General features: G+C 42.5%; 2 protein-coding genes across 9 annotated transcripts in view; one reads left to right on the top strand and one right to left on the bottom strand.

Moving 5' to 3' along the window:
* Positions 1–6,116, top strand: part of TMEM255A (transmembrane protein 255A) — a 33,583-nt gene extending 27,467 nt beyond the window's left edge. For all 8 annotated transcript variants that reach the window (XM_083797739.1, XM_083797737.1, XM_083797742.1 and 5 more), the window contains one exon: positions 3,364–6,116. In XM_083797739.1, coding sequence (XP_083653865.1) covers positions 3,364–3,522 — 159 coding nt within the window. In that variant the 3' untranslated portion in view covers positions 3,523–6,116. The remainder of the gene's footprint in view (positions 1–3,363) is intronic.
* Positions 6,117–7,088: 972 nt separating this feature from the next.
* ZBTB33 (zinc finger and BTB domain containing 33) lies at positions 7,089–12,976 on the bottom strand. Its single transcript, XM_083797734.1, has 2 exons — positions 12,824–12,976; positions 7,089–12,043 (listed from the first exon to the last, which is right to left on the bottom strand). Exon 2 carries the CDS (start codon positions 12,039–12,041, stop codon positions 10,002–10,004), a length of 2,040 nt encoding a protein of 679 aa, XP_083653860.1. The 5' UTR covers positions 12,042–12,043; positions 12,824–12,976; the 3' UTR covers positions 7,089–10,001.
* Positions 12,977–15,231: the final 2,255 nt, after the last annotated feature.

Raw genomic sequence — 15,231 nt, 5'->3', positions numbered from 1 at the left:
TATAGCCCAGTCTGCAGGACTCTGGAGGCCTGTCTTCCTGTCATTTACACGGTTTAATTTTCCTGTTCATACAGAGAACACCAGGCCTTTCTTACTATCCACTGCTCCTTGGCAGCACTCTCTCTGACTAAGACAAGGTTTTCCTGAAAGCTTCTCCTTGAGGAGAAGGCAACAGGACGTGCTGCCTGCTTCCCCTGTCATTCACCAGCAGAGGCCACATTAAAAATAGGCATTGCCTCTGGCATCTGTGATGCTCTGAGGATAGAGGCAAAGCAAGATGTTCTGGTGATAGTTTTTATTAGGCCAGCTGCTGTGCCCGAGAGAAACAGATGAGCTTTTGAAAATGAGCTCTCTGAGCTCCTGGTATACCAACTGAAAACCTCTTCTGTTTTTCCGACATACTTCAGCTGTTCTAAGAGCAGTCCCTGCAAACACCACTGCTGCTGCAATCCCTGTCTCTTCTGAGTTATGGACCTGTGATTTCACTTGAACCTTGCTGTCAGCATCAGTTTTCATTTGTAGAAATGTCCATATCTGCTTCAACATCAGTTCTTCCTTCAGGTGGATATTACCAGAGTGGTGATGTTAATTTAACATCATACATTTTCTTGGCAACCATCATGGCTGGAGACTTTTTTTAATTAACAAGAGCTCAATTTCTTAGACGTCAGCTAAGAGATGTGGTCTGCAGTAGCCACAATCTCCCCCATCAGACCCATGCACTAAATGTGCCTTGCATCCAAACCTTTCTGTTTTTACTGCTAGTGCCACTGGACAACACTGTTGTTGGAATTTCTTAGAGATATTTGAACATCAGAAATTCTAGGACTTATGTATACAGATTCGTGACTTATTTTTTGAGATTAGCACAACCTGGGACAGTCAGCAGTGTTGTATAACTTTTTCCTGTTACAGAAATGCCAACCTCAGCATATACCTAAACAAGCTCTTCTGTGAAGTCCATTTGCCAGACACTCAGCTGATAATAAGCACTGTTTAACTCTGTGCTTGTCTGTGCTGCTACTGCACCAGCAGTGAGCTCAGCATGGGTTGATTTGCCCTGCTTTTCAACTAAAAGTACTGCTGGGGCTCTCCTAGCATTTACATCTCAGCCAGCAGATGAAAGCCCTTGTTTCTCACTGCTGTGATACCACAGGTGTTGGCTTAGGAGCTGGCCAACAAAAGCTGGTTGTAAATCAAGGTAATCTAAATTTAAAATAGCCAAGTCTTGCTTTCAGACGCAGTTCTAAGTGTGATCCTTTCTTGTCCTCGAGGAAATGTGAGAGCCTGTGTGAAAGCATTAGCTGAGGGCTCTGGTTGTGTAGGCTCTTTATCTTTTCTGATCTGAGCAGTGTCTTTACCACACTGATACCTTCTCCCCTGCTGTTCTGTAGCATATGGAGCATGCCCAACCTTGCTCCTCAAGGCCCTCTCGAAGGCTGCAAAAATTCTGGTGCTAAAATTGGCAAGGTCAGTACTTCCCACTCTAAGTGACCTCTTTCCCAAGGAAAAGAAAAGAAAAAAATGCCACTCCAAAGTCTGTAAGGAAATTTGTGTCCCCGTAGCATCTTTGCTTTTCCACACAATGTAAGATAGCAGAACTGGCGCTCTGGTTTTTGCCGATGGATGTTGGCAGTTACTAGTACTCACCATGGGAAGGGACATCCCCCAGGAGGGCGGGCTCTTCATGGTGACAAAGTCTTTGCGATATGCTGAGACAGGAACTGGGCAGGAGGAAGCTGTTCTGGTGGGGGTGGCAGCCTGTATGTTATTCTTCCCTTTGCATGGTCTGGTGGCCAGGGGACAATTAGCTGAGCACATCTCAGTCCTGCAACGTTTTGCCTTCTGCAAGAGGATGCAGATGAATGGTTCATTTCACCGCAGCAGCAGCAGCATGTTCTGCCTCTTATCCCCTTTCGAAAGAGAGGTATTAGTGCTGGCTTCGTTAATAAAACCGGGCTGCTGCCTGAAGCTGGAGCAAGCCAGGCCGGCTCTGCAGCTGCAACAAAGGCAGCTCTCCTCAAAGCCTTGGGCTGTTGCCAGGCAGCAGCACTCAGATGCTTTGTTGTGTTTGAAACCCAAGGCTGCCTTTGCTCAACGGTGTCCGTGCTGTGCTGCTGCAGCAGTGTCTTTCCAAATAAGTGGTTCTGCAGGCTCGGGGTTGCCACTGATGGGGGCTGCTGTGTTATTTAAAATGAGAATGAGCTGTATGGCTTTCTGTGGCCACCTAGATGACCAAGCTGGGCTTTCATGGGTTATATATCCAATCAATAAACTGTCACAGGTCAGTTTTAGGTAAGTGATTTAGTAAGTAAGCATTAAAAAAAAAAGCTGTTTGAAAACAATTTACTATCTCCACAGTCAGTCATCCTTGCCCCGACCAGGATAAAATCTGACCTTGAACGTTGTCTGCAGCTCAGTCTTGCAGGGTGTGAGTGCCCTGCTCCAGTGCTGATCCCTCAGCAGTGCCATACAAATCCTCTCCTGGCACACCTTTTGTCATGCTGGCTCTGGGTGAGCAGTGCCTGCCCGCAGCCCATGGGATGAGCCAGCCTGAGGGTGCTTGCTGCTCAGTGCCAAAGCAGGAACACTTTTCAGAAACGCAGTGTGCTGATAGCATGACCCTGTCCCTTCCCCAGGCTGCCCTACGAGTGCCTCCTTAGGATGGGCCAGGTGGCCAAATGGTAACACAAGGTGCAGCTTGGGAATATGATTGCCAGGGATAAAGATACCAGTGTATTGGTGGCCCAGGAGCCGGTGTAAGTGACAGTATTTCATTACCTATTCAGAGTTAATTTGTCTGGCCTATTTGTGGACAGAACGCAGCATGTTCACAGGTCTCTCACAGTGCCAACGTCATATGACTTTAGGCTTAAGGTATTTTTGATAACAAAGGTATTTTGGAGAGCAGAAGTTAATTTTCAGGCACGCACAAATTTTCTGTGTAAAACCTTTTGAAGCTTTGTACTTACTGAAGGATTTCACTATCTTATTGCCATTGTTTTTCTTTTGGTTGCTTTTTTCTTTTTTAATTAGTGATAAAAGTAGTACAAGAAGAAATGATCTCTAGCCTCTTTGTTGCCACTCACTGATGTATGAAACCCAAGATGTGAAAGAGATTAATCAGTTTTCAGTTGGCCAGGCTATGTGAAACGCAAGCAGGTACGCAGCAGAAGTGATGAGAGAGAAATTCTTAAATGCCTCCTTGAGTGCAACGAGTTATTTGAATGCTTACTTGTGTGTACACATGCTTTGCAGAGTTGAGTCTTGAAATATTAATCTTACACTGCTCGGTAATGAAATCTTATTTTACCATTGTCCTTTATTTAGAAATGTTACAGCTTTCTCGCTTTTTTCCTGCAGCATTCCAGCGTGTTTCCAGCCTCCACTCCTTCTGGCCTCTCCGACGACCCCCAGTCAGTGTCACCTTCTCCCAGCTATATGTGGTCTTCCAATGCACCGCCTCGTTACTCCCCGCCGTATTTTCCACCTTTTGAAAAGCCACCACCTTATACGCCATAAAGAATGTGGGAGAGAAGAAATACTTGCCATTGAAATAATTGTGAACATTTTGTATTTATATTTTACTGTGGGAGGTAGCAGGAGGATAGAAACAGAAGATAACTGCAAATATGACTAGTTGATCAGACTGTTATTTCATGCAAAACTTATTTCAGAGGTTTATCAGTGGGGTGTGAGGAACGGGATATACTGCGGATGTTTTGCAGTGGTGGTGAGTAGCAGGGGACCTAAATTCCAGCCTCCTCATTTTCCAGTGAGGTTCATATAGTCATTGGTTTTTAATAAAGTGTCACGACACGTATGTTAGATTCTGGTCTGCCTTACTCCATCTTGAGCCAAGCCGAAGTAAGAGTAGCCAGGACCAACAGTTGCCCAAGAATATCTATCTGTTCAAGGTGAGTGTGCTTGCAGACAGCTCAGCTTGATGCTTGTTTTGTTTGGTCTTTGGTCTCCAGTTGTTGGGATTTTGTGGGGCCACAGAACCTAGCTCACGTCACTTGTTGATTACAGTCTGTGTAATGGAAATCCTCGTGAGGAGCCACGACAGCGTCTCTTAACACTAAAACTAAAGAATAGAGATAACTTCATAGGGTATTTTCATATGTGTCTAGCAGAACAACTGGAATATTGCTTTTTTGACAGGAAAAACTTTAATAAGCTTTATTAGCTGGTTTATTTTGGGTTACTTCTTAAGATAAAAGGTGAAATGCAGTTGTTTGTCTCTGAATTCTGTATATGTAATGCTGAAATCAAACAGTTCGGGTGGTTGCACTGCCTAAATCTTCCTTGTATTCCTAAAAAGAGCATCAGGAACTATCCACAAGTCACTGAAACAATGCAGTGAAAACTTTTTTTTTGCCTTCTGTTTGGTTGGGAATTTTTTTTACGCTTCTAATTTTAACTTTTTTAACGGGTTGAATCAGCACCCTGAATAAGCACCGTTTTAGTAGCTGTATTACAGGCTGCACATAAGGAATTTCCACTACTAGTTCTCCAAGATGTAAGTCTCACATGGATAAAATTCAACACCATGTAATATAGGGTGAAGCTGATAGGAATTTACAATTATTGTTGTGACTTTCATTTAATCTTCAGCTGATGACTGTGCTGATTGATTTAGATTCCAACAGATTTTGCATGCATCCTGCATAACAAAAGAAGGTCAGCTTTGTTATGTGATACAATAATGTCCTGTAAAGTGTGGTTCTACTCCAGGAAGTGACTTCAGATGACAGCTTTTAGATCTGAGCTGCTCAACCTGAGCATTCTCAACTGCTTGCTTCAGAGGTAAAAAAAAAAAAAAAAAAAAAAAAAAGGTATTGACATTTTATTCCTTATTTCCTAAAGATTTGATTTCCTTTGCACCAAACTGTTGATCCTATTCTTAAGTGGTCTACATGACCTTCAATTTGATGCAGACAGAAAGGTACCAGAAAGCTAAATCTGGCATGCAGAATCTGGAAGTGGTATACATGCTAGGGAAAGAAAACAACAGCTAGAATTTAAACTGTAGCATCTCTCTGCTCTTAAGCTAAACAAATTGAAATACTGTCAAAATGGAAAACAAATGCTGAAGTCCCTGATCTCACTTTTCAAAGTATACCCACACTTTATAATGCTGTTTTTACTACTATGCATTTGCAAAGCCTTTAGCTCGGCTGTGTGTTAACCTTATCATTCCACTGTCAAACTCTAGTCAATATATCAGTAAGTTAAAGGATGACACCTTTTATCCAGAAGCAAGCATGTACCTTTTCTCCAGCAACAAAGAAAAATAAATAGCTGGAGAAAGCAATACAGCTCTTGGGATTTAAAGCAGTAGTGTATGCAGAACATTTCCTGGTGACATTTTGTTTTACTGAGATCGTTGAAGTGCAGCTCCTGTAAATTTGCATATTGAAAATAAATTTGCATACTAGGGCTTCATCCATTTTATATTACGTTTTTGTGAACGAAATATTGTTAAAGAGATTCGTGTGCAATTTCCAAATAGGCAGTACCTCTGATAAAACTCCCCACAAACCTAGAATTTGAAGGATACATACATTTAATATCAGAAAACTTTTTATTGCTGCATCCTTGAAATGGAAGCTAACAGTCCTGTCCCACTTTCAACAAACATACTATACCATTTGTGCCTGTCTACCAAATAGGGCTAGAAGGACTAGGGGACACTATAGGACAGGACTAAGAAAACTCATGAGGGGAGCACAACTTAGTGGCAGAGAAACAGTAAGGAAATGATGGTGTCATTGGTTTCGACTTGACAGATATACTAAACTTAGGAAATTATCCAAATTCTTGTTTTTTAAGGAACTCTAAGGAATATTTAAGCAAAAATTACATTGCTGCTTTAAATTCACTGTAAAAGGATAAGGCCATTGTCACATTTATAAAAAAAAAATAAAAAATTACCAGTTGGATTTTTCTGTTGAACTACCCACTACCTTCTGCTTGAGTAAAACTGTTTAATGTAACTGCAACATTCTGCACTGTATTCATTATTTCTTATGCGAACGTAAAATTGTGACTCATATGTACCCTTTTATTACTTTACCAAGGTTAAATAAAATTGTGTGATTTTTGTAAACATTTATAACTTGCATTTTACGCTTTAGCAATGGTCCTGTTTCACAAGCACCTTTAATGCTAGTTGAGGAATTTGGTTTAACAGCATGCATTTAAGAACAAACAAAAACACAAAACAACAGGATTTGCTGTACTGGGAAATGGGTGGTTCTACCAGGAGTAGGCAGAGATTTGTTTTATTATTAAGTTCTGTTTTGTTAAGCCTCAGATGTCCCCACACATCATAGTTTTGCAGCCCTACCCACATAACGGGGCACGTTGATTTCAGTCACTGTAAAGTCATTGCTGCTGAACTTCTGCTTAACATGGGTGAATAATCCATCCAGTTAAGAGTTTCATGTACTTTTGTGTTTATTGTATTTGGGCCTAATTCTTTCCTGATCATGCCAACTGCTATTTGATGTTAACAGAAGTAAGTGGAAGACCTGTGCCAAGTAGATAAAGACATCTAAACTATCATTTTTATATATTACTCATTGAATTGTATCCCTTATCTGTGCTAAGCTCAACTGAAGTCAGTAATTTTCTCAATGTTAGCCACCGTTCCACAGCAATCTGACTATTCCATATGATAACCAGTTAAGAATAGAAGACCTAACGCTGAGCTAGCTGAAATGCATTGTGCTGGTCACTATATATATTTTTCTTGATTTCTAGGTCATTTGCAACCACATTAGTAGTTGGACAGAGTACTCTACTGGTCTGAAGGGTAAGCATATATAACAAAATTCAGCTTAAAAATATGCAGAGGAGTGTTTCAGCTAAAATGCTTTCTTGGAAAGTGTTCAATCAAAGGAAAAACAGAAAAAAAACAACAAAGAAAACCTCAAATAAAAATAAAAACAACAAAAACAACCTCTAGGGAGAGTTTCCTGCTATTCTTATAGACCTGGAGAAGAATGTTACAAACTATTAGCCATTGAACATGTTAGATTGCAGAAGCTGATTTGTGATCGAAAAGAAACATGCTACACATCTCTGGAATTAAACTTTTTATTTTTTGACATAGAAAGCTCAAAGACCTAATATCAAGTATTGATTAATGAAAAGTAGAACACAACTTTAAAAAGTATGTTAAAGAAAGGCTATACAAGTATATACATTACAGATCTAGCAAAAATTATTGATTTTTCACATGGAACAGTTCATAGGTAACAGGTGTAGAACTCAAATGTTCAATGTATATAGTTGTCAGCTTCTGCATCTTTTTATAAGCTGCATGCCTTAACAGTACAAAATAAATAAGCAGGTGATTTTTTTCTTGTTTTTTATTTTATTCATATACTGGAATGCTATGGGATGAATCTCCAAAGAAACCATACAATGAGGATGCAACCACCATCATTACATTTTGCAGCAGATCCGTTAATGTTTTTATATGTGTATAAATGACTGAGGTTTGCTAGCACTCTGTTGAAATTGTTAATTTTTATATAAATGCTTTTTCAGATTCCAACTTTTTCGCTCATTACCCCAAAGCCAATTTCTTAATATTTACATAAGTTTTTTCATTAAGTTAAAGTGGAAGCTAAATGTTTAAAAACAAACGAACAAATATAAGTGCAATAGCCAGGAATCTAAATATAAAAGCTCATGACCCCATAAAGTTTAAAGAGGATCTAACATGTTTCCAAATCAATAAATATTGGAAGTAAAATTAAAAAACGCTTTATGTGACCTCTGGACTTTGGATATCAAAAATCACTTCCAAGGAAAACTGAAGACCCTGAGACACATGCAAGCACGAGTCTTCTAGCAAAAATACAGTTACAAAGCCCTAATTTTCCAGTTTTCCTCCAAAGAGAGACCTTTAGTAGGCACAGTTTAATTTAAGGTTTAAATATATCAGCAGCAAATATTGATAGCCATTATTTTTTGTTATTACTGAACGCACACTTTGCAGTGTATCCTTAATTCTCTATGTGTCATGTCAACTACAGAACCATCGCATTTTTTATGACCAAAAGTTCATGAAATTTCTACACAGCACGCAGCCAGCTACGTCAGGCAATCAATACTTACTCCTTGTGAGGATTACATGTGGCTGCTGCAATACTATCTCAGACTACATCCAACCTGTAACATTTGAAAGCATATTCCGTTATACTCAAAGGCATTTGCAACATGATCTGGGAAATAACCACGTATATAATTTTTGGCCTACAAAACAGAAGTGCTGAGTATTACACGTAGAAAGTAAACATTCTCCTCTTTCTCCCATCGTTATGCATTTCTGGTACCCTTTTTTATAGCTCCAGTTGTATTTGAACCATTTACCAGTTAAGTATCTTTCTGTCAGGAAGGTTCATATACAACTGGAACCTTCATAACATGCCTAAAATCTTTGAAAGTCGTAGGACCAAGACGCTTACTTGAAACAGGAGAAGAAAAACTTTTAGCTGTAATTTAAGCAATGAAAGGTTACAATAACTAACTAGCACTACGCACAACAATCTCGCTCAGTCAGTCATTGCTAGAATTTCTGTGCAGTTTTCGTATTACCATTTACAGAAATTCAAGAAGTCACTAAATCTGACATGCTAAACTATGGTAAACAGTTGTTTTTCTCAGATCTACTGTTTCCTGTTCAGGTTGGACTTCTTGAATCATCTCCTGAGTCTAAAAATGTACCAATTGCAAGGAGAAAAAACAGGGCAATATAATAAACTTGAAACTGAAAACAGATGACAACTAGGCAGCTGTAGAGGAATTATACTGTGGACTATGAGGGATGAGGGGTATTTTTTGATTGTTGGTTCATCATTATTACATGGTTACATTCCTTCTATAAATGGGAGAAGGAAAAAAAAAAAATTCCTGTTTCACTTAAAAATCTAGCCAAATAGACATACAAGATCCTCAGCAGTCTCAGTCCTAAGCTGACGCAGCACTTGGGTTATTTCTCAGTTTTAAGAAGCAAATTTCAAAGCCTTCAGCTAGCAAAAAAAAAAAAATATCATAAGGATTACTTTTTTTTTTTTATATACCAGATTGAAACCTTTCTTCATGAAGAGCAAAAAACAGCACTTTATTCCAAACTACTGGTATCTTCTGTAATAAGAAAACCTAACAATATTCCTCAAGATTTGAAAGGGCAAAATTATCTTCCTAAGCATTCCAAGTTTCCTCGCTACGGATCACTGACTTTTTTCCCTGTTACAAAGAGTAAATTATAATGGTCCAGACACTGAATACTCTGCTCACCATACTGCCAAACACAAATATAAAGTTTGTTCAAGTTAGCCCAGACTGGCTAACGTGTTGGCAAGAATACTTGCATGAAGACAGATGATTCATATTGCTTATAAAAGCAAAATGAAGATGCTAGTTCAAAAATACACTACTCCAAACTCTGGACCCTTGCAGTAATGCATTGCTCAGAAAAAATAAAATGAGTTGTGGGATTAATTTTTTAAATGGTTCCACATTCAAGAGACTATGATGAATATTTTTACTGTTTTCTTGATTAATGTTTAAACACAGTTCAGCATTAAAGTGCTACCATGAAAGAAAGGGTTTACATAAGAAGTGTGGGTACAGGAAATACATCAATTACTTTACAAATGACTTTAGATCTCTAGTTCTTTAGAATAAACTGTACCTTTTTCAAGTTACGAATCCCCACAGTTTGATCAAAATTAACATACTAGCAAACACTGCTAGCTCCTTGGAAATGTCGTAATCTGTATTCAAGTAAACTTTCAGATGAATTGCTTCCACAAATTGCTTGCAGCTACTAACGATCCATCTAAGTACTACCATTTGATGACTTGGTAGAACAAGTTAACTTGTTTTCACTTTAACAATTTGTTCTGCAATTATTTTAACAGTTCATTTAAAACAGCTGCAGTGTTTCCGCACTGAAGCCCTTTTCCAGCATTTAATGCATTTCAGTAAGATTCTGGTATTACAAACTCAAATTCAGTGCTACCCTCTGATTGATTTTGTTTAAAAATTGCTTCGTTTGCCTGCGGAATGAAAATATCATCCCAGGTCATTTGTTTGGCTGGAGGATTTGATGTTGTTCCTTCGGTGCTCTCTTTTCCTGTGTCAACACGATAAACAATTCCATTCTCATTTAATACCGGTATACTGCTTGAACGATCAGTAATGTATGCATACTGTCTGATCTGCAACGACCTGCAAGGGTGCAATCGGTAAAGCTTGGTGTCTCCAGAAGGGTCTTGGCTATGGACCGATCTTACGTGTGAGGCCATGATTTGGTAGTTGATGAAAGACTTGCCACACGTCAAGCACTGGTACCTCCGCTCGCCGGTGTGGTGGATTTCATGCTTTGTACGGTATTCTGCGAGAGGGAAAACCTTATCACAGTATCGGCACGGATACTTCTTCTCCCAGGAATGAACGTTAAAATGTCTCCGTAAACTCGTCAGACACACATAGGATCTCTTACATACAATGCAGATGTAGTAGACCCTTCCATCCACTATCAGCTCGTAGTGGTCGTCGTGCTTAACTTTCATGCGTTTCCTGCCTGGAGAATCATCACCAGATGTTTTGGGCGTTTCATTACGCTTGGCTTCTCCTTCCTCGGGATCATCCTTTACGGGAATGACTATGTCATAGGTGTCCTCACCAATGTTTGCATAGACCTTACAGCCTGTGGATAAGCCTTCTATTTCAGTGGCTGTATCTAATGTTATGATTTTCTGCCCTTCTGCCACATGTTTTGGTGCAATGCCTGCACTGAATTCCCTGTTGTTTCCAGTAAGGACATCTGAGATTTTTATTTTAAATTCTCCAGGCTTAGAAGATGGCTCTTGTGAAAACGTAACAACCTGTTTTTTCTGTACACCTGATCCTTCAGAGGCTGTGGCCTTGGACGCAGCAGGCTGCTGAACCAAAGAGCTATTGCTGACTGAACCAGGACTAGAGGAGCTAATGACATCGTCGTCATCTTCAACCACCTCTTCTACATCATCAACAGCAGTCGTTTCTGTTTCAGCTGAGGAACTGTTGTTAGATGGCTTCTGGTTCTCCTCAACCAAATTAATCGTAGGGGTCACATGTGTTTGATGTGAGGAGCTGACACTGGGTGGTGTGTTAACTGGAGGCCGATTTAGCAAAATAATCTCAGGTGTCAAATGCTGCGGTGTCCCAGAGATGAGGGATTCCGCACTTGATTGTGTTTGGTTTGGATGCAGCTGGTTAGCAGAGGAAGAGAGTTTTTGAGTTGCTGTGGGGCTAGTCAATAGTGGGGAGCCACCACTGCTGCATGATTTTTGGTCAGAAACTCCAGCTGCATTTGGGCAAGGTTGGTTGTGGGTTGCAGCACTTGTATCTTTAGTACATTCTTTTGGAGGAATGATCTCAGAGCAAAAAATGACATCATCGTCATCATCTGAGTCGCTCACTGTTATTTTTGCAGTCTCATATGATATGCCATGCAAGGAGAACGATTCAGTTATAACCGGCATCCCCCCCAATACATCCCCACCCTCTTGCCTGATTGCAGGTACTTGTGTTTCAGCATCCTTTTGAGTGCGGGTAGACGTTGAAGTTTCTGAAGCAGCATCTTTGACCTCGTTTGACGTGCTTTTTCCTTCAGAAGGTGGTATGCACAGATCGGCTATGAATTTAATGCCCAACAGTTGCCCTGATTTAATCAATTCGTCAAGTAAGTCAGATCGGACAGAGATTATTTTGGAACTATACATATAGTTAAGTATTTCCGCAAAGATTTCGGCTCTTACAAAGCTCAGTTCAACCACTTGCCCTGCCACCGAGAAAAGCTGGTGAAAGTATGTGCTTGAGGCAGAAAGAATGTTTCTGTGAGCTCGAAATTTCCGGTCCTCCACGATGACAGTAACATCACAAAAAAGTCCGTGGCCACGTTGTTCGTTCAAAGACTGAAGGAGCGCACTAGAATACTGCGTGTCTGTTGCAGAGATCAGTTTTTCCCCCTCCATTCCTAAGAAGAGAAAGCAAGAGGTATCAAATAAGCAAAACCACGGATTTATGGCTTTAATGGTGTGACAGTGTCCCACATTTGCAGTTTAATAATTTTGAAAAACCAAATCTCGGCATGAGATACTAAGCATAAGCTTAATGCTACAGCACTCTGCGAATTTGTTTTTTTTTTTTTATCATCTGTCCCTTTGCCTCCCGTGCAAGGTACGTGCAGAGCTGAATATACCCTCTGTTCTTATCTCCTAGAGAGGAAAAAACCTGCTGGTCTAATTCAATAGCAAATAGGGTAAGTTTGAAAACCAGGATGCCGTATGGGTGTTCCTCAAAGGGTCTAAGCGTTAACAGAGGTTTGTTTTCAGTTGTGGAATATTTCCACCAGTATTTAGGAGAGGCTCGGCAGCGTGTTTAGGGCCCGGCCACCAGGACCCGTGCATACCTGCCCCGGCGCCGCTGGAAACGCTGCGGCTACCTCCCTTCCCTGCCCAGGAAGAGAAACAGCCCCGCTCCCCGGGCATCTGCAGGGCCGTTCCGGGGAGGCGAGGCAGCAAAAGGGGGAGCGGGGCGCCCCGAGGGGCCGGGCAGCCCCCGGGAGGAGCTCCCCGGCCGCGGCTGGACGCGGAGCCAGCGCCCGGAGGCCCCCGGGGGCGGCGGGCCGCGCTGACAGGCGGCGGGCCCGGGCCCAGGCCCGCAGCTCCGGAGCGGCCCGGCCCTGCCCGGGGGAGCGGCGGCGGGGAGCGGGGGGCGGCGGGGGACGGGGGAGGGTGGCGAGGGTCCGCGTTACCTGCGCTCCGGCCGCCCTTCCCCTCACGAACGGCCGCCGCCGCTCCTCGGGCTCGGGCTCGGGCTCGCGCTCGGGCTCAGGCTCGGCTCCGCTCGCGCGCCGCCCCCGCCGCGCCGCCGCCAGGGGGCGCTGCGCCGCGCTGCCCTCCCCCGCCGGCCGCCGCGCTCCGCCCGAGCGCCCTCGGCTTCCTTCGGCTGCGACCCGAGCGGCCTCGGCACCCTTCGGTTCCCAACCCGAGCGGCTTCGGCACTTTCCGGCTTCCCGCCCCGGGAAGCACCGCGCCCCGCCGCCCTTGTGTGGCGCTGACGGAGCGCTGATAGGCCATGGCCACGGGACTGGCGCAGCCGGGAGGAGAAGCGGCTCCTCTAACGGAGCGCTCGGGTCTGAAAGGCTGCAGAGCCAGTTCCTGATTGTTTCTGGGCTTGTCCTGAGAGTTCAGTGACGAACAGAAAAGAGTAATCGGGAAAGATTGGCTTTCTGCCTTATAAAACCCTTCAGTTGGGTTCTCTCCTGATACAGGCTCTCAGTTGTTTTTATACAGGAGGTCACATCAAATGAAAATAGCACTACGACTGTTTCAAGTCTTAACATACAATCCACTGTTCTTTTCTGTCCTCCAAAAACATCCAGTGGTTCAAATTAAACTATCTCTTAGCCTTTTATCCCTCAGCTTTAGGGATTTTTCTTCATCTCATTGTCAATTCCCTTTCTGAACACTGACAGGAAAATTCAGATGAGCACGGAGTTGGAAGAAGCCCTGCTCCTGAAGCATCATCAGCTTTGAACAGTCAGGTTTTGAACTGCTTACCCTTAGGCACTGTCTCATGTAAAACATGATGGTCTAGCTGTGCGAGTCTCACCATCTCCTGGACTTCCCCTGCTTCACTGAAACTTTTCACTGTGGCAGCTTCTTAGATCAGATGTAAAATCTGAACTCCGCTGTTGTCTCACTGTGGGCAGGTCAGAGCTAATGCTTGAAATATTTTTAAATTTTAAAAGCTGGCCAGCTCAAAAAATTTTACTGGAGCTGCCTCTCATTTCTCCTGCACCTCAATGCAGAATTTCAGTGACTTTTTTTTTTTTTGTCTGACACACGCCTCTTAGGGTTTTGTTTTGTTTCTTTCCGCCTTTTTTATTTTTAGATTAGCCTAGAAAGTCTTATGTGACTTAATTTACGTAAAAATTTATGTAGTGACAAATTAAATGAACCATTTTTTCTAAGATATTGACAAGAAAGACATCTAGAACATTTAATTAAATGTGTTGTTCTTAGAACTGGAAATACAGGTGAGAGAAACAACGCCAACTTTTATTTTAATGCCTACCAGTGATCCAAAGAAACTCTGGATTAGAGATTCTGAAAATTACAAGTACAAATTGCAAGAAGTGATGTTTACGTTTTTTTTTTTTGGGGGGGGGGAGAGAAAACAAGAAAATGCACAACCCAGCAACAAGTTTTCAGTTAAGCCCTTCAAAGAGCTCTCTTCTTTTTTAAAAAGGCAGCTTGTGGGAACAAAAAATTGTTTTAAAGACTTGACAAATCAGAGACAGAAGCATTCTCTGTCATAAAAAAGTGTATTTTACATTAAAATAAATTACATTGGTTAAACAAACCAATGAGTTTCCACTTGGGGACTTCAATAAAATAAAAATTCAACAGTTATCCTAGCTAAGACTACTTTTAGGAATGGAACTTCAAATTCTTGAAACGCCTGGGGGGAGGCTGGGGAGGCCTGGCTGCATCGCCTGCCCTTCCAGAGGCCTCAGGGGTGCATTCGTGTGCCACGTGGACAGGTCCCTATGTTAGGCATCTGTCTGGAGTGTTGGTGACATGAACTCATGTACCCGGTGCTGGGAGTACACGGCGGCCTGGACTTCTTCCTAGGGAGATCCGACTTCACATACCGCGGGGGTAGATGAACTCGGGCAGCCTGTGAGGACAGGTCGGTGCTGGGGATCACCCCAGGCTTCGGGTTCCTCCTGAGGCGGCAAGGTCCCGAGCTGTAGCTCACACAGTGCAGTCAGCTGGCAAAGTTACAGCCACTGCAGCTTCCACCTGTCTCATTCAGATGACCCCATATGTAACTCTTTACTGCATATAACCATGGCAAGTTGCCGTGTCGCGCGTGCACGATTTTGGTGGGACTACCCCCCATGCTGCCCAGCGCTGAATAAACATACCTACTTTACAATCTTACTGACTGTGGAGTCCGTTTTCTGCGAGTCAGTTTGGCGAGCCAGCCAGGAGACGCTCTGCTTGGCTGCGGGATTGACTGCGGAGCGGATGCCCCTAGGTGCACCCCGAGTATTTTCCTTGGAGGAGCCTCCACTCTCAGCCACTCACCACAAGAGCAGACAAAGACCTCCTGAAGCTGTGGACAAACAGTATGTTTTATAGTACAGGAAGG

The sequence above is a fragment of the Anser anser genome (genome assembly GCF_964211835.1).
Source record: "Anser anser genome assembly, chromosome: 13".
NCBI lineage: Eukaryota > Metazoa > Chordata > Aves > Anseriformes > Anatidae > Anser > Anser anser.
This window is presented reverse-complemented; position numbering and strand designations above follow the sequence as displayed.